Raw genomic sequence first — 19,617 nt, 5'->3', positions numbered from 1 at the left:
CATAAAAGACAGGTGTACTGCCAAATAGAGCCTTCAGAAGGCTGCCGGTCCACAAAGGGGGCTACCAAATAGCCAATCACAGCCCACAACCCCCGGAATTATTTAAATGCTTGTTATGCTCCCTGGCTCTTTTTACATTTGAATTTTGCTCACAAATAAAAAAAAAAGTTAGGTACCCCTGCTGTAGACTGTGATATTAGCTTTAACTGCTATGTGGTTGCTGAGGTCCACTTTACCCTAGCAACCAGACAGTAGCTTGAACAAGAGTCTGGAAGATAAATAGGACAGAACCTGAATAGAAAGATAAGTAATGAAAGGTAAGTATAAACTGTTCCCTCTTAGCAATAGTGAGAAATAGTGTTTTGGATGCTGGGGTCAGTGACCCCCTATCTGATAAAATTTGGGAAATCATTTTGTGAGACTTAGACCATCCATGTCAGATGGATAATAGCAATATCCAGTTGTGGTCCCACAAAGCTTTTAAAGGGGTGGTTCACCTTTTAGTATGATATAGAATGGCTAATTCTAGCAACTTTTCAATTGAAAAAATTCTTCATTATTTATTTTTTACAGTTTTATTTGCCCTTTTCTTCTGACTTTCTAATCTGTGCCACAGACCCTATCTCAAAAGCAAATACTCTGTAAGGCTTCAAATGTATTGTTATTGTTACTTATTATTTACTCATCTTTCTATCCAGGTCCTCTCCTATTCATATTCCAGTCTCTTGTTTAAATTGGTGCATGGTTGCTAAGGGAATTTGAACCCTAGCAACCAGATTACTGAAATGGCAAACTGGAGAGCTTCTGAATAAAAAGCCTTATGACTCAAAAACCTTTAATAAATAAAAACAAATTGTCTTAGAATACCCCTCTCTACGTCATACTAAAAGTTAATGCAAAGGTGAACGATCCCTTTAAAAATATTACATATACAGGAACACATTGAGGGCAAGCCATTTTCCAAAGCTCACCCTATTTACCTTCTAGCAGGACTTATCTGGTATTATCTGGGAGAGCAAACAGGCCATGTTCAGAACAGAATAAACCTTCAGGCTGAATCCCCCTCCCTCTACTTGGAACATCCCCGCCCCTAAAGCCAGTCAAACGAGCTTCACAGCTGTCCTGTCAAATAAATCCCATCGCCCACAACAACTCATGTTACCCAACCCCTGCTTCCATCCAATAAGCGCGCAGCTGCTATGACGTCATTAGTGAGCGCTTGCGCAGACCAAATATACGTCAAGCATGTAAACAAGGCAAAATGGCCGCTTCCAGAAAGATAGCCGGATCAAGCAGCACTGAATACTTCTCGGCAGATGATCCGCCTGGTTTAGTGCAGCTTCCCGGTGAGATCGTGGAATACATATTGTGCAGTGGGAACCTCGCCCATAAGGACATCGTTAGTATCAGCTGTACGTGCCGGAGGTTGCGGGATGCGTGTTCTGGGCGGGGGAAAGTCTGGAGGCGACAACTGTTTGACAGGTGAGGGGTAGAACTCCAGATTCCTCCATAGACTATGCCATACGATTTTTTTGCAGATTAAATTTTATGCCCACGATTAGGCCCATGTTTTTGTGACCCGACTGCAACTTCCTTTGCCCTCCCTTCTATGTATATGCATTTCTTGGGAAAGTGATTATACACAGTCCACCCCTCCCCCATGCTTACACAGTGACTCTCTATATGACCGTGTGAGAGAAGCCCTGGAACCCAATCCTCATTTGTGAGTGGAAACATTTGACAAATACCAAATAGGCTACACTAAACCACTGCTGTTGCTTATGGCACCCAATCAGGGCTCTTCATTTATCTTCTTACGTGTAGAAGTCTGCTAAAGTGTATTTGCATATTGATTGGTGTGGGTAAAGCAGAGACTTACAGGCATTTTGGAAGTGTTTTGTGCATAATATGCAATGAGAACTGCACAGCAGGTGTGTATCCTAATTTACATCACCAATGTGTAAATTGGATTGCCGCTTGCCCAATAAAGACAAATCCTGACACCAATGTTACAAACGGGGAAGAAACGTAACAGATGGTAAATCTAGTATTTTCCCCTCAAAACGGTGGCTATTCGATATGAAAGCAGGTGTAAAAGAGCAGCAAGGGGAGATCAAGGTTGTAAGTCAATATTCATCAGTGACATGGGTAATTTGCTTTGAAAAATGACAGTGGTCCCTCCAAATGACCACAGCAGACCTGGATTCATCTGAAGGCCTTGGGTGTCAGAATTTTTAGGGTTGATTGCTGCCCAGCCTCATGCTAAATCCAGAGCTGCACTGGGCATAGTGTTGCCACCTTTTCTGGGAAAAAAATACTGGCCTTCCTATATATTTATTTTGCCCTATTAATAACATTGGGATCAGCCATCATTTGGCCAGATGGCAACCCTAACTGGGGATGATGGGGATGATCGGCCAGGTGGCAACCCTAACTGGGGATGATGATAAGGATGTCTGGCCTATTGTACGCTGGTCTTATAAGTGTGTGTGTGTGTGTGTACACAAACTGGAGTGGAGCGGAGTCTTGGACTTAGTCGATATCCTGGACAAAATATATATCAAAACAAAAAAGTCCAGACCAATATGATGCAAAAAGGAAAATTGCTTTATCTGAAAACTTGCAACGTTTTGAAGCGGAAGCTATATATATAGATAGATAGAAAGATATATATATATATATATATATATATATATATATATATATATCTATCTCTCTCTATTTGTTTAAGAAATCATCACATCACCCAGCAGGGCACTTCACAATCTCACTGCCCTCACTAAGAAGAACATCCTATGATGCTTGAAATGAAAGTTCAATCAAATCTAAAGATGTGGCTTTTGGTACACTGATATTTTTTATGAGAAATAATACCCTGGCTACCTGTCTATAATGTCCTTGAATGTACTTTTATGGATGAATCACATCCCCTTGCAAGTAATTCCTCATAGTATAATTTTTCCAGTTTAGTTGCATGCCTCTGCAAGCTCTCCCAATGAACATAATTCATCTTTAACTTCACTTTTAGCATGATGTAAAGCCCGCTATTCTGAGACAGTTTTCAACTAGTATTCATTTTTACTTTGTGCTTTTCAAATGATTTTGCTTTTTTGTTCAGCCACTATCTGACTGCAAAGGTCAAAATTACATTAGCAGCCAGGCAGTGGTAAGTAAGAGAATAAGAGAGTGGAATATGAAAAGGAGAGGACTTGAATTGAAAGACCAATATAAAAGTTGCTGACAATTAGTCATTTTATGATGTACTGAAAGGACAGAGGCCCTTGCCAATATGCTTCCCAGTTCTCCAATTTTGTAAAATCTCTCTGCAAAGTGGCAGCATCCTGGAAGGAATTTAATGTAATTTAATATAATCATAGTATAATTCAACCTCGTAGAAGGTATTAGATCAGTCTGGTGAGAACTATAAAGTATTTAGTAAACATAACTGCCTAAGTTTATAATAAATTATGAATTCTATACCTTTAATGTAGAAAAAACTCTATTATGAATAGTCTTTTAGTAAAGATATAATTTAAATTGTGTGTTTGTGTTATATGTTGTATGGTGTTCTTTTTCGTCATGCAAATGACTATGGATGGTAATTTAACCCTTTGTAATGCTTGATTATTTTAAACAAGTAAACAAAGTACCATGATGTGTAAGTGACTACAGGAAAATGATTGTTTCCTTTGTGCAGATGGCCATCGTTAAAGAAGTATTACAGTCCCATGGACTCTTTGGATTGGTTGGAAGAGTACAAAACACGATACAGTGCAGGGACAGCAACACACGCCACTGTGGCATCCTTCACTAAGCAGCTTGTTATAGAACATGTAAGTCAGGTGTTTGGTATTTTTGCATAACATTTGGCACTTCATGTGTAATATTCTCATTTCTCATATTACATTTTTATAATTTTTGTATTTCCCTGGCTTATCCTGCTCAAGCAGACAATGTTTCTGAAGCTGGCTGGCCATATCCTACCTTTCTACCTCATGTAACCCATTTATTGTGTTATAATCCCTTAAAGAGAGGGCATAAAAATTGTGTGGCTTACCAGGGAAGTAGTGCAGTGCATTGGAGGTGTGGGCCATAGAGGAAAATCTCTATAGAAAAGAAAACTACTGCAAATTTGAGTATGCCAGCATAGGTAGCCCTCTCAGTGTTTCATGCTATAACTGTTTCTCTCTCTGTGTCAGCGCATTCCATGTGAAAGTTATAATGATCTGGATAGTCTTGGATATCCTGGGCATTTTGTTGAGGATGAGTTATTAGCCATCGTGAACAGTGGAAACAGGTATGGAAAAAATGGTTCCCTCTGCATTTAGTGTTTAATTCAGAGCAAAAGTTGCCTAACACAGGGCTCCACATAATGCAAAGTCCCAGTACTGTACACTAATTTATTCAGGACTAGGCTGGACATTTAAAATGTCGTCTTTCTCTGTGGCTCAAAGCTTATGAGGTGAATGTAATAAAAGAATAATCCAACTGTCCAAAGAATTTAAAAATACAAAATTTTCAAGAACAGGTATAGGCATGTAACTTGTATGGAAATACTAATCCTGCTAGTCATCTGAAACCTGCAACAACTTGCGGCCTGTGAATGAAATGGTACAAATCCCGACTTCCCTTTCAGGCAGCTGAGTCACTAATGCTGCTAGAGGTCCCTTCACCAAAACACACATTTCCCTGCACAAGATAAGGGAAGCTCTACTTACACCTGAAAACTTATCAAATCTTTTAATGTTTTACTCCAGGAAATGTTTGTCGCTGAAATACTGTGCAAAGAAGCTCCTGTATTTTATGCACCAGGAAGCAACAATGTGCAGACTGAAAGACTTTCTTCAGCAACCTGTGGAGCGTCAGGGCATTTTAGAAGGTAATTTCTGCCACTAACTGATGTGAGCATCTCCTAGTACTACAGCAATGTTACAGGGGAGTGTTGTAGTCCCGTTTTTTGTCCAATGATTTAAACATAATCTTGTACTGTGTGGGTGGCAGAGACATCCTTAGGGGTGGCAAATAGGGACAGCTGGGCTCTGGACTGATTCCAGAATTAACTGCTTATTGACCTCTGCCTCAATATGGGGTCCTGCACTGGATAGTTTGCACTGGTCTCCTCAGCCTCTTAGGGCTGTCTTGGTGGGAGATCACTGTGTTGAATCTAAGGCTATAACCTGCTTTGATTTTCTGTGGAATTGCATTAACTCTATACAGATGTGTGTGTGTATAGATGATGTATATATGCATTGTGGGTTGTTGTATATGTTGGTTTTCTGCAGTATTATGGAAAAGTGTTTCTTCTCACAGGCTTATTTATTCTTATTTTGGGATTTTGATTTTCTGTCACAGGTGCTGTCCTGATTGACCAGTACTGTAACCCACTAGAAAATGTGTCTCTTGAGAATATTCAGTCACAGATTGAAAACATACTAATTAAAGTGAAAGCTACTTTAAGTGCAAGGAATAACCGACATCCCAGTTTGGCAGGTATGTATATGCAGCAAGATTATGAGAATAATTATTTTGCAGTGTGAGGGATATTGGGTAAATAGTATGTTATATAGGATAACAATTGCTAAATTGTCTACATTGTATAAAAATGTTATAGTTAGATTTGTTACACATTCTAACGCCTGTAGAGATCAAATGTATATCCTGTTGTGATAAATCTAACCAGGAGGTGGTGCTGTGTTGCTTTTCTCCCAATATCAGTCAGACTCTAGTGGGAATTTAGTAAGTTGCATTGGTCCTAGAAAAAGGCTTTAGTGCACAAAAAAAATTAATTTTATTCTGTTAATGTTTTTACCTTACACAGTCAGCAAGTTGCTTAAAAACTAGCCATGTACTGCTTCAAGGACATACCTTATAGTACAGTACAGTACTACAGGTCATCAACCACTGATGCATTGAAGTGAAGTCTTTTCTTGTTTTCTAAATTATCTTTGAAACACAGTGATCATTTGATCTAAAACATTTGTAAATAACCTTATTAAACATATTTATAAAGTAGGAATACAGAAGATATAGTTTTGTGTCTTACTGAATTACATGTGAATGCTGTGAATGGATCTGACATAATTAAATATAATTTAGGTAACCTGAATTTTGTAGAAGAATTTAATTCCATTAAATCACTTTGCAGGAGGAAGGTGTTGCATTGAAGATTTGAATTTGCAGCAACAGGCACTGGATTCTCTCAATCATGTCCTTTTTGTTGAACAAATGTTCAAGGGCAATGTGGCAGATTTCTATAATCCACTGAATTCCTACATCCACCAGGTATTTGGAAAAATGTTTAAACTCTTTGAACATGTAAGCAAATTCAAAACCGCATACAGAGCAAGCAAATACCATTAAATATCAGCCATATACTGAATCCCTATTCTGCATGGCATTCTGAAGACTGAACAAATTTATATGTAGCATGCATCCAAAACTTACCTTAGTGGAGTTAAGATTGGGCTTCCAATATTAGACATCAGACCATCAATTAACAGATTGATTATTTGCCTCAAATGTTCAAAAATGTCAGCTGGAGCTAAATTAACTGTCAGGATGAATGGCAATGTAAAATCTGCATCCTCCCCCCTTTTGAAAAGGTGCATAAACACTTACTTTAAAAAATAAATATAAATCTATTATTTACACAGACATACCTTATTCCACAGAGATAGGAAGCCATGATAGTCTGCCTTTGTGCTCTTTGGAACCAGTTTTCCACCCCTCTTATGCTGACTGTGCAATGCAACCCCTCCCTCATCTTGTTCATTTGTGATGTGATGGCTTTTGGGAACTGTAGTGTCTCTACAGTGGGTGGAGCATGGGGTTGGCAGACGCCATGTTGGACTGCATTTGTCCTTTCCCAGCTTCACCAAAAAGATGTGTTATTTCCAAATGTGTGACTTTGGATGGAACATATGCTATATAAATTGCTTTCCCTGTATTTCATGTTCTCAGATATTGTTCTAAGGGACGTCGTAGCTTATCTGTATTAGACGTTTAATTAAACATATTACAAGAGGGGCTTAACAAAGAATAATGTATTGCTCAACCATCTCCATCCGTAATTATCAAAAAAATTATTCTCACTGAGCTCAGCATAATACATTTTGTACAGCTATTCTGCCTGGTATTGGTTAGCAACATGTACCTTTGTATCGAGTGACTCCCCTTAGGCTTTCTGGGAAATAATGTCACTCATTGTATTTGTGTTGTTTTCATAATACTTAGGCTATTTCCCAGGTCTTGCACTTAACCTTCTTCTTTGTTTCTCTGCTAAGGTTCTTATCACCAAGACTGGTATACCAATCAGCCTCTCTGTATTGTATTTAACCCTTGCTAGTCACCTGGGGGTGGAACTTGAGCCTGTCAATTTTCCCCACCATTTCATGCTCAGATGGTGCCAAGGTCCCCCTGGGTAAGAAATAAACATTCAGCATCTGTTTAAGATGAGTTTTTGGAAATAGATATCAAAAATATATGTACCTGCACGCTTTAATCCATCCAGTTCTTGGGATGTTGTATCCTGACTTCCCGTAATTAAAAAGTTGTTACATTACCTGTAATTATATATATATTTTATAAATTTATATTTACTTATACAAAGAAGCTGTAAAGCCAATACGTTACCTACAAATGTTCTTCCGGGCCCAATGTCAATAACAACCATACAAGCTGATTCTGTTAAACACTGCATGTACAGCTGAGCTCTTCATAGACAAGCTCTGTGGTTGGAACAGGTGGAGTAGCACAGAGATAGATCATGATGTAACCTACCACTAACTTTGACAACAGGCTACTTCCTATAGGACCATATAAAGAAACATAGGAGTCTTCCTTACACATTTCACTAACTGTACGTGAACCTTCTTACTGTGATTATAATTTGCAGGAGCTCGAACATCTCAGACTATCTTTATGTTGATGCTTTTGGCGGGGGTAGACGCCTGACTGCGAAAGAGTGCGAATGTATGATTGGGCAACATGTAACAGAAGAATTCTATGCTGCTGTTAATACCAAGGAAGTCATGCAGCGCATGGTGGGAAACCTTCTCAACCTCGGCAAACGGTATGGACACACAGCAAATCCCTGTAAATAATTGGGTGGCATACCAATATGTAATACTGCTCTTTTTTATTTGGTTCAGTCCTTGTAAAATGTAGGCACTTTAAAGGCACATGTTTTTTTTTCAAAACGCAGTTAGTCGTGCCGTTCCAGCAGAATTCTGCATTGAAATCTGTTTCCTCAAAAGAGCAAACAGATTTTTTTTAGATTTCATTTTGAAATCTGGTATGGGGGCTAGACCTATTGTCTAGTATTGTCTGCCCCCAGGCATGTAACTTGTGCTCTGATAAACTTCAGTCACTCTTTACTGCTGTACTGCAAGTTGGAGTGGTATCACCCCCCCCCCCAGCAGCCTAACAACAGAACAATGGGAAGGTAACCAGATAGCAGCTCCCTAAAGGTGGCCATACACGGAGAGATCTGCTCGTTTGGCGATGTCGCCAAACGAGCGGATCTCTCCGTGTATGGCCACCTAGGGCCCAACGATTGGATCCTAACGAATGGGAACAGGCGGTCAGATCACGGGACCGCATCAACGAACAGATGCGGCCGCGATCCGACGGGATTTTTTGACTTTCGGCCAGATCTCGATTGGGGGGCCCCATACACGGGCCAATAAGCTGCCTACTCTGTCTAAGTTCCACCTTAACACAAGCTGCCTGGTAGATCACTGAGACACATTCAGTTACATTGAGTGGGAGAAATAACAGCCTGCCAGAAAGCCGTTCCATCCTAAAGTGCTGGCTCTTTCTGAATGCACATGACCAGGCAAAATGACCTGAGATTGCTGCCTACACACCAATATTACAACTAAAATAAAAAAAATATGCACTTGTTGGTTCAAGAATGAAATTTTATATGGTAGAGTGAATTATATGTATTGTAAACAGTGTAATTTAAAAATAAAAACTACACCATTAAAATCATGACAGAATCCCTTTAATATGAAAGGACTGCTCAGCACTGGATGTAGATGGTTTCAAGCTGTTTTAGAAAATGTTATACTGTAACATGAGTTGGCAAACGGAAGTTGCTGCCCAAAAGGAAACACTTCATCGCTACCATCTGTGTAACAATAAATGGTTAATTCCCCACACAATACAAATCTGCTTACGTTCATTATTTGGTCATCTGCAGCGCTCAACCATCCTGGGCTGCTGCCCAACGAGAAGTCTTTCTTATGATACATCCTTAAGAAAAGCCCATTAAATGCAGTTATATATTCTGAATTGACCTTCTCTTTCAACCCATTTATTATGCCTTTTTATAGAAAAAGCAGTGTATGCATAAAAACCTGCTTTGTCTTGGCAAAATGAATCCTATATATAATTTCATGTTTCAGACCATTAGTGTGTTGCTTCACTGATTAAAGCAGCTGCCTAAAGATATGGTTTAAAAAAGATTTGCAAGGCAAATGTACTATCCTTGCACTTAAAAGCATGCAGTGTCACCAGGGTAATAAACTGCTGTGGGCAGATATCTCAAAGAGGAAACCTTTTTATAAATCCGTATTACTCATGCTGTGGCCTTACAGCTGTTGTTGCACTACAACTCTAAGCATCCAGCCAACAGCTTGTTTTCATGCATTGGTTTGAATGAACAGTGGCGTAACTACCGAGGGAGCAAGAGGTGCAGTTGCACCGGGGCCCGCTCCACCTCGGGGCCCGCCAGAGCCACTGACTTTTGTTTTTAGGTGTTTTTTTTACAATTTTTTTTTGCCTTTCCTTTTTTTGTGCTGGCTGGTCTGGCTCTTTTATTTGTGCTGGCTGGGCGTGCTCCCTCCGCTTTTTTTTTTTTGTGCTGGCTGGGCACCTCCCCCCTGCTGTTTCTGTGGAGCCGCTCTGCTGGAAGGTATGAGGGATTCAGTCGAGGTGGTGGGAAAGTTTGCTACTGTTTTACAGAAACCTGCCGAATGTAAGGGGTTTTTGCATCCTTCGGGTAGGGCAGAAAAGGGATTTGTGTTTGATTGAGTCGTCAGTTTGAGAGGGATGGAACAGACACAAGAGGAGGCCACAGAGAGCACCATGGCTCCCACACCAGAGGGCACATCATGTCTCCACTTCAGATGATTTCTTTTTACTCCAACCCCCCAACACTCACCACCTTAAATTTATGTATTAAAATGAGGCTGCATGTCCCAATAAAGTGAGTTTAGGATGGGCAGTTGGTAGAAGGTGACTAGACCCATGTCTGCTGGGGGGTGGCATGAAGGTCCTGAGTGTGTGTGTGTGTGTCTGTATGTATGTGTGCATGTATGTGTGTGTGCATGTATGTGTGTGTGTGTGCATGTATGTGTGTGCATGTATGTATGTGTGTGCATGTCTGTCTGTATGTATGTGTGTGTATGTATGTATATATGTGTGTGTGTGTATGTATGTATATGTATGTCTGTCTGTATGTATGTGTGTGTGTGTGTATGTATATATGTGTATGTATGTGTGTGTGTGTGTAGCCAAGATTTGGGAGTGGTGGGAAGAGTGAATCCGCACTGGTTTACAGTGATGTCTATTGGATCCATTCAAACCTCGTGGTTAATGTTTAAGTGATGATTAAAAAAAAAAAAAGAGCTGGGAATGTTAATCTTTTAAAATAAAAATCAGATACTTTTGGTGTTAGGGCTGCTCCACTTTCACCTTTCGTTGCTCCGGATTAAAAGCTCCTTAGAAGAGATATGGGTGGGTTCCAGGGAACAGGGTAAATATCACAGGGACCCTTGGAAATGCTTCTCTGCTGGGTAACAGGGGCAACAGCTCTTCACCTAGATTTCTTCATGTGAGAACAGCTTCCCAGTGCCTAGCTGTAAACTACTCATCTCCTGAGCTGTGCCACCGGGGGTGCATGAGGCATTGGCTGACCCTGGAACTGGATCAAGGAAACTGGTGACTTTTGCACCAAACCACTTGCTTGGAATATAGAGGCTAAAACAAGACTCTGGGGACGAACAAAGCCTGCTCTGGACATTCTCCTAAAGGAGAACCCCCTGAGCTAAATACTAAAGAGAAGGAAAGCAGAATGAAGAAATTAGCAGGGTAGGTCCTAAACCATCGTAATTAATGGGTGAAAATGTCCAGTGTGTGAGAATCCCCCCACCCCAATGGAACTAGATATAACCCACACAACCTGTTGTGTAACAGCCCCGCTGCCAGTACTAGTGCGGTGGTACCGAGGTTACCAGATTACGTGAGTGACATTTATAGGAAATGCAGCTTGACGGACAGCATTGATTGAAGTGTAAATTGTATTGGCATCTTAGATACGTTAATTAGATGTTTTCCTGACTTTTCAAGGGATCTGGTGTTGGAAAGCTGTCATTTTAGATCTTATGGCGCAGATTAGCCACTGAAAGTACTCCGGTCAGAATCATGAGGTTCTGTAGAGTCACCTGGTTACAACCCGAACCCCACTGACCCTGCCATTGTATGAGAAAGCTCGTTTTGCAGAGGTCCATAGCCCTGATCGAACTCCTGTCTGTCTCCTCCTTATAGGAATAGTTCAGTGTGAAAATAAAAACTGTGTAAATAGATAGGCTGTGCAAAATAAAAAATGTTTCTAATATAGTTAGTTAGAAAAAAATGTAATGTATAAAGACTGGAGTGAACAGATGTCTAATAAAACAGCCAGTATCCAACTTCCTGCTTTTCAGCTCTATAACTCTGAGTTAGTCAGCGACTTGAAGGGGGGCCACATGGTTCATTTCTGTTCAGTGAGTTTGTAATTGATCCTCAGCATTCAGCTCAGATTCAAAAGCAACAGATATGACCCATGTGTCCCCCCCTCAAGTCTCTGATTGGTTACTGCCTGGTAACCAGGGTAACCAGTCAGTGTAAACCAAGAGAGCTGAAAAGCAGGAAGTAGTGTTCTGACTGACTTGTTATACATCAAATCACTCCAGCCTTTATACATTACATTTTTGGCTAACTAACTATATTAGATACACTTTTTATTTTGCACAGCCTGTCTATTTACCCAGTTTTTATTTTTACACTGAACAATTCCTTTAAGGCTGCCCTGTCTGCTGGATTTCATTGACAGTAATAACATAGTAAGTTAGGATGAAAAAAGACACATGTCCATCAAGCTCAACCTTAAAGGAGAAGGACAGTGAGATAATAGCCTCTGGGAAGGGACTGTGGCTGTGGGATAGCAGGTATAGTAGGGAGAGATGGTGCCTATAGTAACAGTGGATAATAGTCTCTGGGAAGGGAGTGTGACTGTGGGATAGCAGGTATAGTAGGGAGAGATGGTGTCTATAGTAACAGTGGGATAATAGTCTCTGGGAAGGGAGTGTGACTGTGGGATAGCAGGTATAGTAGGGAGAGATGGTGTCTATAGTAACAGTGGATAATAGTCTCTGGGAAGGGAGTGTGACTGTGGGATAGCAGGTATAGTAGGGAGAGATGGTGCCTATAGTAACAGTGGGATAATAGTCTCTGGGAATGGAGTGTGGCTGTGGGATAGCAGGTATAGTAGGGAGAGATGGTGCCTATAGTAACAGTGGTAAAATAGTCTCTGGGAAGGGAGTGTGGCTGTGGGATAGCAGGTATAGTAGGGAGAGTTGGTGCCTATAGTAACAGTGGATAATAGTCTCTGGGAAGGGAGTGTGACTGTGGGATAACAGGTATAGTAGGGAGAGATGGTGCCTATAGTAACAGTGGGATAATAGTCTCTGGGAAGGGAGTGTGACTGTGGGATAGCAGGTATAGTAGGGAGAGATGGTGCCTATACTTGCTCTCTACTTGCTCTCCCAAACCAGTAATGCTGTATTCCAGCCCAATGCGTGGGGGGCCCAGTTTAAAATTTTTGTACCAGGGCCCTTAGGGGTCTAGTTACGCCACTGTGAATGAAGATGTAATTCGGCAACAGACGGGGTGGTAAGGATTGCACATACCTTTTGTATACACACAAAATATCTAATACTCCTTACTAAATATGATTGTTAATTGTATTAAGGATTCTATTAACCTAAATTTGTACTTTGTTTTTTTCCAAGGGAGAGCAAAGACCGGAGCTTTATGCTGCTCAGAGTGTCCTTGGAGCTGTACCTAGTGATGTACCCAGACAGTGTTCAGCACCTGCTTCTCCAGGCCAGACTGTACTTCCACCTGGGTATATGGCCTGAAAAGGTACACAGACCTAGTACATACATAGTCAACAGGAAAATAATATTCATTTGTATAAATTATACATTTTTCATCAGAATGGATTTCCATTGTTCTGTTAAAGTTGTACTAGTACCTTAGAAAATGAAGGGGGTTTGGGAGGTACCATTTTCAAACATGTTGACTTTTGTAGCCACTTAAATAATCATCAAATAACTTAATGTCTGAAGGTCCTGGACATTCTGCAGAACATCCAGGCACTGGACCCTTCGCAGCATGGTGCGGTTGCTTACCTTGTCCAGCATACTCTGGTGCATATAGAGAAACGAAAAGAAGAAAATGCACTTGATTGCAAACTACGATCCAATGAAAACCAAGTCTCCTACTCCATAGGGCTTGTTGTCCAGCACAAGAGGTACGTGGAGGCAAATACCTCTGTATGCGTCATTTGCAGTAATGCTACTCTATAATGTATTCACTTTATTTTGCGGAAAAAAAGTAATAGCATAAAGAACACTGAGCACTCGTGATCACAATCGGCAGCATGCTTGTCATGACTGTTGGGTTTGTTGGTTTTCTATTACTCTACTACACCTACTAGTAAATTATTTGCCATGTAGAAATATATCAGTTATTGATCTGGTTAGTGAATGTCGGACTGCTATTATATATATATATATATATATATATATATATATATATATATATATATATATATATATATATATATATATATATATATATATATATATATATATTTATATATTATTATTCTGTATGGTCTGTAATGTTCACATTAAACTGCACACAAGCAGATATCTGTACATGTTCCAATTGAGTGCAAAAAAGTGTGCCAACCAATGGGCTAATTTAAGAGCACACAGAAATGATTAATCTTTTAGTCTCTCCTTCAAATCGCTGCCTGCTTTGAAGGGCAAAATGTACCCCAGCTATCAATGAGTGGTTGAAACGCCAAACTGGAGAGCTGCTGAACAAAAAGTTTAACAATTCAAATTCAAACATTAAGCAAATTGACTCATAATTTAACTATGTACATCATACTTAAGGGCAATTTAGAGGTGTACTACTCCTTTAAACCATGTATCGCAAAAATATTTGCAACCCGCCTCATCTCCTTTGTTTCACTCAATCAAAATATTAACCGCATTTGAACTGCATTTCTTTCCACCTTCTGACTGGTTAGGTATGATTATAGCGGAGTCATTTTTGGCTGGGATCCTTTTTGCATGATGCCACCAGACTGGATTGACAACATGGATATACACAGCCTGCCTCAAGGAGCCGACCAAGCATTTTATAACGTATTGCTGGAAGATGGCTCCTGCAGTTATGTAGCTCAAGGTGAGCAGAGGATACCGTGCCAACAGATACATTCAGAGCACTAGTAGGCTAATGAATTACGACTGGAATAATTAGATATTTGGAGCATAAACACAGAGGAAGCATTTCAGTTCCAGATAATTAATATATATATATATATATATATATATATATATATATATATATATAGTGCTTCTCACATTTTCAACCTTTTTAGCACTTCATTAGGGTGATTAATCAATGGAGGAGTGCTGAAGTTCTAGGTTCCAGTATTCATCCCATGTAGGTTTAGTCCGTTTTTGTATTAATCTAGTTTGATACTGCTACATGGCTTACAGTGTTACTGCTTTATATGTTCATTATTTAAAGGGGTGTTCACCTAAATACATTATTTCAGTATTATTTAAACCATGTATTAAAGGGGCAGTATTGCCACGATTTCACTTTATCCCACAGTCCAGCATGGGTTCAATTGAATTTACACATCACCAGTCTAGAGATAAGCCTTTGTATGATAAGCTGCTCCTTCTCTTACAGCAGCTGGAAAGGTAGGATGGGTTTGTTTATGTAGGGGGGGGATATCACTGGACTGGTTGTTTGTACTAAGCAGTTTTTACAAACAAGGAAGTTGGAATGGAACTTTTCTTTTAGCTTTAGTTTTTGCTGTGTTTAGAGCCAGAAGCAAAGGAAAAAGAACTTTGATTCAAACAGACACTCATGTGATTCTTCTTTGCTCAAATTTATTTACTAAGCAGGGCAACATCATGAGACTATCCTTTAATCACAAAATTAATTGTAGCCAGATGGCCAAAACGAACAGCAGGCGTCACTGTTGTTTCAAATTCATTATATTAGCAGGTTTCTAGATTTGAGGGTTTCCATTTCCTTGAAGCCAGCTGTATCCAGTTCTTAACTGTGCATTTCACATAACATTTCACTATTGATGTGTTAAACCAAATGGAGCCAGACAAGTGCCAAAACTAATTCTAAACTAATATATATTAATTACCACCTGCAGAGCTTGCTGTTACAATCTGCTGAAACTTTTTTTGTCTTTTGTGTTTGCAGAGAATCTAGAGCCTCATCCATCTCCAAAAGAAATCCGCCACCCTGAGATTGGTCTTTACTTTTCCGAGTTTACAGGCACATACTACATTGCAAATGAAAACCTTCAGCTCCAGTACCCAGAGGACACCGAATTCACTCAGTCCTTTCATCAGACCTCAAATGAACATTCTCATTCTCCCCAGCATGAATCCTGAAGCGTATGCTCTTGTATTACTTTTATACGCACATGTAAGTGGTCCTGCTACTACAGGAAACAGAGGGGTAAAGAAGCTGCTGTTGAAACCAGCTTGGGTTAAGATAAATTGGCTCTGCGGCAGGAAACTGAACAAATACTGCAAAAATAGCATTTAACAGGTTTCTAAATGTAGTCATTTTTTTCTCAAAGGCTATGTTAACAAAGAAACATCAGTGCCAAGTTTATTGTATAAGTGCAGGGGTTCTAGGGAACAGAACAGTTGAAAGCGATATCCACATGTCAGGTTGAGATGAGCTGATCGTTGGTTAAATTTTTCATTTTTAGGCAGTCTTGGGGGTAAATTTACTAAAGGGTGAAGTGACTAACGCTGGCGACAATTTGCCAGCGTTACCACTTTTGTCCACTTTGCCGATTTACTAACAGGCCTAGGCGACAATTCGCTAGCGAAGGAGATAGACGCTAGCGCTGATTCGCACTCTAACGCCAGGCGACTTTTTCGCTCTGGCAAATGGACGTTACTCCGCAAATTCACTAAAAAGTGGATTTTACTGAGCGTTACCTCTTTCGCCAGACTTTTCTTCGCCAGCTCAGACCAGGCCAAGTGCATTGGAGTACATCGAACATCCTCAATCTTCAGTTACTTACATCATAAATTTTGAGTGGAAAATGTTCCAAAAAACGCTGGCGACTGGCCGTTTTTCAGGGTGATAGGCTGCAAAAGGCATAACATTTTTTTTCGCTTACCCGGTTTCCCCATTTTCTAACATTTGGAACATTATTTTAAAGTGGGCTCATGTGTAGGGCATTAGAACAACTTTATTAGTTTATTTAGGTTCCATGGACATGTGTAATTATCAGTGGAAATGTAATATATTAGCTGCAACATGTAACATACAGACCTCCATTCAAATTTAAATTTCCCGCCCTATGCAAATTAGCCTGAGCGAAGTCCTTTAATGAGGTTGCGCTAGGCAGACTTGAACACTATCGCTTCTTCACTTTGATTTGCTCGCATTGCCGGAAAATCACCAGCGTCCGACGCCCAGGTCGAAACTTCGATTTTAGTAAATTAGCGTTGTCTGAGCGAATTTTTGCCTGGCGAAGTGTTGAGATGGGTCCAAAGCGGTCGCTGGTGAAGTTTTGCCTATTAGTAAATCTGCCCCTTAGTCTTTTTAAAACATGTTCTATTTAAAATGTCTTGCAAAACATTGTGATGTCTGAATTCTAGCCGGTCTATAAGCACTTTACCCCAGGGTTACTTAATAATATACCCATGCTAATAATAATGTAGTTTGTTCTTTATCTTGTTCCATGTTAGTAACTAGGTTTTTTTTTTTGTTTATAAGCTATGGCAGGACTGTCCAGCCTGTGTTTATGATCGACATCCCAGATGTTAACATTGCCACTACAAATATACATTCATTTAAAGGGCATGTAAAGTCTAAAATAGAATAAGGCTAGAAATGCTGTATTTTGTATACTAAATATAAACATGAACTCACTGCACCACAAGCCTAATCAAACAAATAATTTATGCTTTCAAAGTTGGCTACAGGGGGTCACCATCTTGTAACTTTGTTAAACATCTTTGCAAGACTAAGACTAAGTGCACATGCTCAGTGTGGTCTGGGCTGCTTAGGGATAATCATAAACAAAGCTGCTTGAGTTCTGCATGGCTGGTAAGTAAGGCGGGGGCTCCCCCTGCTGTTCATAAGTATGATTGTTTCCCTGCTTAGCAGTTAGGGACCATCTGACAATTCCTATCCACAGCAGTAAATGAAGGGAGAATTTCACTGCATACAGTCAGGTTTCTTATAAAAACTGTACACATTTTTTAATTAAAGTATATTGGAGGTTTCTTTTTCATTAAAGAAAGTAAAAATGGGATTTTATTTTTTTGGTTTTACATGCCCTTTAACACAGGACCATTTACTCTTCTCCGCACTGAAATGGAGCTGGAAGTATCAACTATACAAAGGGACTGAATTCTACTTGGACATGGTGATATGATTTGTCACTTGCCTCTATCTGCTCTGATGCAGTGCAGCTGCTTCTAGGGCTGTTTATTAATGTAATGCACTGTAACTGTCAGCTCAGCCAAGTGGATCCAGTTTCTTGAAGAAAGATTTATGTACCAATAGATGGGAATGACAATAAATATATGACATTCCGGTTTCATATTGCCAACACGATTTGCTCTTGTCTCTCATTCATTTGTCATTTTTTTTCAAACAAAATGTAAAATAAAATTAGCCTTGTACAGAATAATGAAACTGAACTGCACTACTCTACTAACAACATATTTGCTGTGTCAGTGTATTGCCCAAACACGCAGACATATTTTTTTATTTCTTTTTTTTTTTTCTTTTTTTTTTTCTTTTTTTTTAATATGATGTTGATGCATATGGATACATTGAGAATGCATGAAATTAGAAATCCAGTGTTATCCTTTTGCATCAAGACACATGGTCAAATATCCTGAGTTGCATAGTTGGTGTGGAAAATACACTGTAGCTATTGCTAAGCCCAACCTTTAACCTGTAGCTGTTGCCTACTGTGCGTCTAGAATGCAGGGAGTGATTTTACCTGCACTCCCCTGCGTTGCGCTTTCTTCCGTTCAGCCGCAGGGGAGCGCAGGAGTTGATGCACTGAATAATTGTCAATGGGGCTGTACTCACACAGATGCATGTATGTGCCAAACGCAAGTAAAATGCAACATGCGTCCCAACCTGCATTTGGCGCTTACATCCGTCTGTGTAAGTACAGCCCCACTGACAATTATTCAGTGCGTCAACTCCTGCGCTCCACTGCGGCTGAACGGAAGAAACGGCAACGCAGGTAAAATTGCTCGTCTGTAAGAGCCCTAAAGTGTATGCAGAAGGATTAGGCAATCTCTCATGTAGGAGGGTATTCACCAGTGTTTTGGGTGCTCAAGTTCACAGTCTTGAGCCCTCAGCAAGCAGAGTGGAGAAACTGAAATTTGTAGAAGGCAGACACTCCACGAAGATAACCCCCAGACCGCACTTGTAAAAGCTCCCAGTTTTATTGAGAATAAAATGACTTTGGTTCAGCTGTATGTGTTTCGTGGTCTCATAGGCCTGTGGGCAAGGAGAATCGAGAAGCTGAGCTGATCTTTTATTATGTACAATAAACATGGATGCTTTTATAAGCCTGTAAAATAGAGATGAAGGCAAGATGCTGAAATGGTCATTTGGCAGCAGGTTCTTTTTTTAGTGCACCCATGGGATTAGAATAAAGATCTCGATGTAATTTAATAAATAGTGTAGACCCTGCTCCTGATATGTATGCTGGTTGCTTCACACAATACAGGAGCTGTATACATTCTTTCCAGATAATTAAAATAGAAAAACAGTAGTAGTGGTTGATAGAATAAATAATATGTAGTACATGCAGAATAAATGCAAAATTTTGTGTTTTCACACAAATGTGTGTACACCACAATTTGTTGCACTGGCCTCAAAATGTGTGTGCTTGCATGTGTGCACAACTTAGAGGGAACATTGATGTCAGGGCAGAGGGAAGCACTTACTGTTGGCATTATGCATTCAGGCAGGTAATGTTCTACTGACTGTCTACTAAAGTGCAGACTATCCAACTACCAGTGACATGTCCTTTTCTACTTTACTCCACTCCAGCAGACACTTGGCATTACAAATGGTGTCTGGTTTTGATGCTGACATTGCTCCAGGAGACAGATTGGAACTCCGCAGTGAGTGTTCAAGCTGAGGATATGTCATTTTAGATGGAGTATCTGGATCCTTTTGGCAATAAATGTGTCCATATTCTTGTTGTCGTTGAAAAATGATTGCAGTAATCATATCTCG

At 40.0% G+C, this 19,617-nt stretch overlaps 1 protein-coding gene across 2 annotated transcripts; it reads left to right on the top strand.

The window, feature by feature from the left end:
* The first annotated feature begins 1,221 nt into the window (after nt 1-1,221).
* On the top strand, nt 1,222-17,964 carry fbxo21.S (F-box protein 21 S homeolog). Of its 2 annotated transcripts, none has more exons than XM_041580384.1 (13): nt 1,222-1,482; nt 3,698-3,833; nt 4,200-4,297; nt 4,758-4,879; nt 5,353-5,490; nt 6,146-6,282; nt 7,284-7,420; nt 7,895-8,071; nt 13,059-13,191; nt 13,398-13,582; nt 14,372-14,529; nt 15,577-15,804; nt 17,696-17,964. In XM_041580384.1, the coding sequence occupies exons 1-12, from the start codon at nt 1,262-1,264 to the stop codon at nt 15,768-15,770; spliced, it is 1,836 nt and encodes a 611-aa protein (XP_041436318.1). In that variant the 5' UTR covers nt 1,222-1,261; the 3' UTR covers nt 15,771-15,804; nt 17,696-17,964. The 2 variants fall into 2 exon arrangements, with proteins under 2 accessions (XP_041436318.1, XP_041436319.1); XM_041580385.1 differs by lacking the exon at nt 17,696-17,964 and adding an exon at nt 17,119-17,304.
* The last annotated feature ends 1,653 nt before the right edge of the window (nt 17,965-19,617 follow it).

This window comes from Xenopus laevis, chromosome 1S (assembly GCF_017654675.1).
Source record: "Xenopus laevis strain J_2021 chromosome 1S, Xenopus_laevis_v10.1, whole genome shotgun sequence".
Lineage (NCBI taxonomy): Eukaryota > Metazoa > Chordata > Amphibia > Anura > Pipidae > Xenopus > Xenopus laevis.
Note: the sequence above shows the minus strand (reverse complement) of the source record. Positions and strands in the feature narration are given on the sequence as shown.

Excerpts from the sequence above, each read along its gene's own strand:
- fbxo21.S (XM_041580384.1), top strand. The coding sequence starts at position 1,262 with ATGGCCGCTTCCAGAAAGATAGCCGGATCAAGCAGCACTGAATACTTC. Across the intron at positions 1,483-3,697 it reads AGGCGACAACTGTTTGACAG|ATGGCCATCGTTAAAGAAGT; the intron begins GTGAGGGGTAGA and ends TCCTTTGTGCAG. Across the intron at positions 13,192-13,397 it reads TGGGTATATGGCCTGAAAAG|GTCCTGGACATTCTGCAGAA; the intron begins GTACACAGACCT and ends TAATGTCTGAAG.